Source organism: Austrofundulus limnaeus, unplaced genomic scaffold (genome assembly GCF_001266775.1).
Source record: "Austrofundulus limnaeus strain Quisiro unplaced genomic scaffold, Austrofundulus_limnaeus-1.0 Scaffold683, whole genome shotgun sequence".
Classification (NCBI taxonomy): Eukaryota; Metazoa; Chordata; class Actinopteri; order Cyprinodontiformes; family Rivulidae; genus Austrofundulus; species Austrofundulus limnaeus.
The window spans coordinates 190,035-196,819 of NW_013953085.1; the positions used below are offsets into that span (position 1 = coordinate 190,035).

Below are 6,785 nucleotides of genomic sequence, written 5' to 3' on the forward strand. Positions count from 1 at the left end.
AGCGTACGCATGGGTCAAAGCTGGCGTGAGGCACCGCACATTTTCACGTCAAGTTTGGATTTTATAAATCACAACCTTGGCGCAAAAAGTGGCGTACACAAGTTGCTGGGCTCAAATTGTGCGTACGCCAGTTTTATAAATCTGACCCCTGGACTTGAGCCATTCTGTTGTAGATCAGCTGCTGTGTTTGTGATCATTTTTCTGTAGCATCATGACCCAGTTTGGTCCAGTCTTCAGCTGTCAGACAGATGGACACTAATTTGACTCTAGAATCCTTTGGTCTACAGAGGAGTTCAGGGTTGACTCATTGACTGCATAGAACCTAAAACATTAACCCTCCACCACCGTGCTGACAGCTGGTGTTAGTTGTGTGTTTGGTTTTCACCAGATATTCTGCTGTGCATTATGGGTAAACATTTGGACAGAGGACAGCGTTCCAGAACCTAACTCCTGCCGCCATGTTGGTTTTAGAGCGAAGAGTTTTTCCTCCTGCAGCCATTTAAAACAAGTCATATTTGTTTAGTCTTTTTTCTAATTGTCTCGTCATGAACTTTCACCTTTAACTGACTGAGACCTGCAGAGTCTGACATGGAACTATTAGATGGCTTGTGATTTCTCTGAGCATTGCACGGTCTGACCTCGGGGTGAACTCACTGGGAAATCCACAATGTTTTCCTCTGCTCTGTAACCTTTCTTGCTTTAGAATGAAGTACAGTATTTTAAATGACCTTGGACCAGACTTTTAGAAAGAGGGGGTTCAGGGAAGAAGTGTAGATGCCTTCCCTAAAAACCTGCCTTTGACCCTTCCCAGGTTGAGCAGCAACAGTTGATTCTCTTAGGTCAGGGGTGTCAAACTCATTTTCACTGAGGGCCACATGAGCGTTATGGTGGCCCTCGAAGGGCCACTTGTAATGAATTTTGATGTTTCATGTTTAACTTTGACTAAACAATGTTTTAACACGTCCTCTTTTAAACACTGATAAGAACTAAGTGTATGACTGACTAAATCTGTAATAAATACAGAAATATTATTAAAAGTAAAACAAAAAATGTTTTACTCACTGATGAGTTTCTAAAGAGTAGCTGCATTATGGCAAATTTAGTTTATGTTTGATGGTGACTTTAAAGCAGCTTATTTTCAGACAGTACTGTGCTGTACAACTAAACTGCTCAGTTACTTCAAGCCAACAGCTCAGGGACAGGAATTCATTTATTTATTTTTATTTCATTTATTTTTATGAAATTAATTTTGTTGCATTTAACCATAAAGTTAAAGTTTACCATTGATATAAGAAACAAATTTCATGTTAAGTAAAAGAAAAAAAATTTTTTTCTTTTTTGTTTGGGAGGGGACCCCCCCCCACCTGGCGGGCCACACGGGAGTCACCCCGCGGGCCTTGTGTTTGACACGTGTCTTAGGTCATTGCTGATGTCTTTCCACCTTGGCGTTTTATTTTTTTTACTGGTTCAACATCAAATTAATTCAGCAAAGAAAAATACTTTTCAATTTTTTAGTTTCTTTAGTTTAAAGTTAACCAATTGAAGATCTACTTTCAGAGATTACTTTCTGTTACTGATTCATGTGACTTTTTTTGTACTAAACACAAAACAAGCCATAACTGGGTTATATTATTATTAATAATAAATATTAAGCTAAAACTTGTTGCATTAGTAGCTGAGAGTCACAGCTAACACACACTCTACATGCTAGCAGTTCACACAGTCCTTGTTAGAATCTTTGTCCAGAAGCCAACCTTTCTTAACAAGATGCTATTTTTATTTTAAAAAAGCCTTGGCGTTGTGTTAACACATTCCTGATAAAACACCTGGTTTTAGATAGGGCTGAGTATTGGCAAGAATTTGGCGATACGATACATATCATGACAGAGGGTTCACGATACGATAAATCCCGATATATTGCGATACTATAAGCAAGGTGATATATTGCGATTTTTTTGTCCAAAAATTCTATTAAATAAAAACCTCTTCCTGGGAAAAAAATGAAAAACCAAAATTTATTGTCTCAGAAAATTCTAATATTCCAGAGACATGCTCTTGATACATTTAGCTGTGTTCTGCTTTGTGTGTATTTTATTTTATTTGTTTCATATTTCTTATTTCATCCATGTTTTCAATTATAAGACTAAATTTGACAAATAGTTTGAAAATATATTTTTTGCAGCTTTTAGTTTTTAATATTAATTTACAATAAGGTCACCCAACACTTAACAATAGCCTCTACCTCAAGAGTAGAGGAGCCAAATGGCTGGCTCACTGCTGCCAACTAGTGGTCAGAGGCTGAACTACAACATAAAAATGAACGGCTGGCAGGAAAGTTGACATTTTAAACCTTAATAAAAAAATCGGTACAGGACTTTAGAATATTGATACAGTATCAGGAAATGAAATATCGTGATATTTCAGTGTATCGATATTTTCTTACACCCCTGGTTTTAGATCACACTGGTAACGATCATCAATACGTTTGATCAGCAGCTCCTGGCTGAGACTCCTTAAATCCTGCAGATTTTCCATTTTGGCTTCATTTTTTAAATAAATAATGAATGTTTTGGAGTCTGTTGTGTTTTTTGGACAGGTGAGGTTAGATTGAAATAACACAGTGTGATTTCTTGTGTGTTTGAACTTGCAGGAGGAACCCCCCAACAAGAAAAAACGTGTTGAATCTTCCACCAACTGGACCGGTACTGTCAGCTCGTCTGGTGCCACTGTGTTGTGTTTTACAAGCTGCTCTGTTTTACGCAGTGTTTTTTTTTTTCTTTCTCAGATGAGGTGGATGAGATCGAGGTGTATGGTAGCGAGGCCCAGTCGGGCACTCAGTTGGCCACCTACTCATTTGAGGTGAAAAAAACTTTTGGTTCTTTGCATTTCTTCTGTAGCTACACATTTAAGAAGCAAATGATGGCAAAGTTTGACTGTTTTGCTTTGTTTTGGCAGGTGTGTGACAGCATCCTCAACATTGGACCGTGTTCAAACGCCTCCATGGGTGAGCCTGCTTTCCTGTCCGAAGAGGTACTCACACATTTGAGTCACACTTCACCGCAGGACGTCATGAATTTCAATCATTTGAAATTTTATGTTTTTTTTCCTCCACGCAGTTTCAGAACAACCCCGAACCTGACCTGGAGGTTGTGGTGTGCTCTGGTTACGGCAAAAACGGCGCACTGGCCGTCCTCCAGGTAAGTAAATCCTTCTTTTCAACTTGATATTTCCGCCGCACCATCCGAAAACGTGTGGTGGCGAGGGCCGTCTGCCACAGCGCCCGTGATGGTGCTAAAGTAGGTTCTGGGCTTACCAGGGCTGCCTCAGAGATCCACGGCGCAGCCTGTAAACACCTCAGACACAGCCTTACGGCGGCGTGAGTCCCAAAGCTTGAGTTCTCTGTTTTCATCCTTTTGTCTTAGTTTTTCCCCTCTTTTCTTACCCCAGAGAAGCATTCGGCCTCAAGTAGTGACTACATTTGAGCTGCCAGGTTGCCACGACATGTGGACTGTCGTCTCCAGGGAGGTCAAGAAAGATAAAAAGGTACGATTTCTGCTTCATGAATTCAAGTTTGTAGTTTTTCTTATTATTTTTCTGTCACATTTTATGGTATTACTTAATTTTTTTTCTTTTCTGCTCCTTCAGCAAACTTCAAAAAGCGATGAGTCAGAGGACGGAGCAAAGAATGAGACCGAGGATGAGGAGGCGGGGGAGGAGGGAGAGAAGGAGAAGGAGAAGGAGAAGGAGGGAGCAGAGAAAGAAGAGGAGAAGACAGAATCTCCCCTGGAAGATGACGCAAAGAAGCACGGCTTTCTCATCCTGAGCAGAGAAGATTCAACCATGGTACCAGCACAGATCAGTCCTCAGCATCATGTCTTTCCTTTCTTTAAACACTCTCTGTTAGACACTCACAAGCTTTTCTGTTACAGATTAAAGTACCTGTGACATGCTTATCCTTTAAATACAAAAAGTCAAAGAAAACATCTTTATACTTAAGAAAATTGGCACAATACATATGATTTTACCCATTTTGTCACATAACTGGCCTATTTTCTTTTGAATTTGGCTCAGCCAAAGTGAAAAAGGAAGTGACATCAAAGAGGAACTCATTAATAAACTCGCTGGTCTCTGTTTATTAAAACTTTAACTTTCCTTCGTCTCGCTTTGATAGCGACTAAAAATAATCTAAAGAAACATCAGATTATTCTCTACAGTCTGTGTTGTTAGCTTTTGTAACGACGCTCTGTTTACATGCTGACATTCCTCTTTGACATCACTTCCTGTTTCTTCACAGGCCAATATCTCAACAACGAATCATTTCAGCAACGTGAAATTTCTTTTGCAATGTTATCAATGTTGTCTTTCTAAAAATGCATTCATGTTTATTATAAAAAATTGATGTCACATGCACTTTAAATATAAGTGATAGTTCTGCCTTTTTGAAGTGGGTTTGTGTGAAAATTATAACCAGCTAACATCTTACCTGTCATAGATGGCTTTTTAAGCAGCCTTGGTTTGGAGAAATAGTGAAAGTCTGGCAGAACTGATGAGCTAATGCTAATCTAACTCAGATCAAAGTGAATTATTTCCATCTTAAAACAGGGTTCCCGCGGATCCTTAAAAAGTCTTAAAAGGCCTTGAATTTATCAATCCAAAAATAAGGCCTTAATTAGTCTTAAAACATCTTAAATCAGTCTTCAGAATTCGTCTCAAATATTAAAATAATTGGTAACATTTACTTATTTTTGAAATATTCACATTCAGACATCACTTCCTGTTACTTCAAATGCAAATATCTCAACAACTGTTCATCTGAGCAATGTAACATTCGCTTTGTAGTATGTTAATAATGTTGTCTTTTCCAAAATGCTTTCATATTTCTTACAAAGATTTGATGTCACAGACACTTTAAGGTTTCATCTACAGCAAGCTGAGGTTGAGAACCCACTGTGGGTTCTAAAACAACAAATTTTGGGTCATTAGAGGATTTCCAGGAATTAAATTAACTTTAAAACTGATTGTTTTTTTTTGTCAAATATAGCAAAACATCCTTTTACTTCGATATGGATAAATCAGGATTTGTGTAGGGTCTTAAAAAGTCTAAAATTTGAAAATCAAAATTTTAGGCATAAAAAAGTCTTAAAAACACCCAGATTTTCATCCAAAGTCTTAAATTTTATTTTGTCAAGTCTTATTTTTTTTACTTTCATTCGTTCCTGAGAAGCGTTGGCTGCAAAGAGTAAAGCAAAGCAATCAGAAGTTGATGCGATCTGTCTTTGTGAAGTTCTTAGTTTGCTACCAGTCTTTGTACGTGTTAAATTACAAATCCTGTGATGACTCAGAAGCGGTCCACAGCAGTTGATATGAAGGACTCATAGATATGACCATTTCATTAAAATAATTTAGTGTTCTTGTATTAAAATTAAATAATATTTCATACCTAAATTAATAGCAACAAAAGTTTTGAATACAGTATTAAAATTTTTGGGATCCTTTAAATGTTTCTGTTAATGCGTCGTTTGGTCTTAAATATCATTCCTAATGGTCTTAAATCTTAAATTTAACTTACAGAAACCTACATGAACCCTGATAAAAACAATTGGTCTATTAGCAATATTTGAATAATTCAACCGAAAATACTTTGATTCATGAGTTTCTGCCACATTTTTTTTTATTTTTGTTGTCATTTGTGTTTGTGAAATTGGTCTTGAATTTAATTTCACTTAGCATTAAAAAGTCTTAAAACTTCTTAAATTTAACTTGCCTTAAACTGTAGGAACCCTGCAAAAGAAATTCATAGCAGGTAATGTAAATACTACTTTAAAAACTTATAAATATAAATTACAGATATTTGTTACTTTTAGTCTTGTAAAGGAAACGCTGTTCAACAACAACAAATCTTTTTGGGTCCACGTTGTGTTTAGATGTAACCGTTTGCTCATCAGTCCTGTCGGACCTAAACTCTGTAGCTAAAATATGAAATATTTAACGTTTTACAACAACCCCGTTTCAAACTGGCCAAACGATTTCTTTAAATAAATGGTGGAGCAGCACTCATCGATGCCCTGTTTGGCTGTAGATCCTTCAGACGGGTCAGGAGATCATGGAGCTGGACACCAGTGGGTTCGCCACTCAGGGGCCCACTGTGTTTGCCGGAAACATTGGCGACAACCAGTACATCATCCAGGTCTCACCCATGGGACTCCGGCTTTTAGAAGGAGGTAAAATAAGATGATTATTTTCATTAACATTTAATCGCTGCAAAAAACGAGAAAATTAACAAAAAGAGAACTCAAATTATAGACGTCAGAATAAACTCAGATAATGATTCCAGATGCAACTTTTTCATTTTGTTTTTGTGTTCTTCCAGTGAAACAGCTTCACTTCATCCCCATGGATCTGGGCTCTCCCATAGTGCATTGCTCCGTGGCAGACCCTTACGTGATTATCATGACTGCTGAAGGAGTGGTCACGATGTTCGTGCTGAAGAGCGACTCGTACATGGGGAAAACACACCGACTGTCTCTGCAAAAACCCCAGATTTCCACAGTGAGTGAAACACACCCTCAAGTCTCTCTCATAAGGTTTCCACTCATAGACCTGAATAAGAACACTAGACTGAGCCCCGCCCATCCCGTCCACTGGTAGTGTCTGTGACAGACTGGAGGAGCAGAAACAGACCAAACAGGACAACAGCTCACAGCAAACATAGAAACTAATGAACAGCAGCTGAACTGGATCTGTTTCACAGATTATCTGTAATATTTTTACAATAAATTAATAAT

The 6,785-nt window shown here is 37.9% G+C and overlaps 1 protein-coding gene across 1 annotated transcript in view; it reads left to right on the top strand.

Moving 5' to 3' along the window:
- cpsf1 (cleavage and polyadenylation specific factor 1) overlaps positions 1-6,785 on the top strand; it is a gene marked incomplete at its 3' end in the record, with an annotated part of 26,844 nt that overhangs the window by 5,081 nt on the left and 14,978 nt on the right. The window contains 8 exon segments of the mRNA XM_014027789.1: positions 2,651-2,702; positions 2,786-2,859; positions 2,956-3,030; positions 3,117-3,197; positions 3,448-3,543; positions 3,646-3,843; positions 6,080-6,221; positions 6,371-6,549. Of these exon segments, the coding sequence (XP_013883243.1) occupies positions 2,651-2,702; positions 2,786-2,859; positions 2,956-3,030; positions 3,117-3,197; positions 3,448-3,543; positions 3,646-3,843; positions 6,080-6,221; positions 6,371-6,549 (897 nt within the window).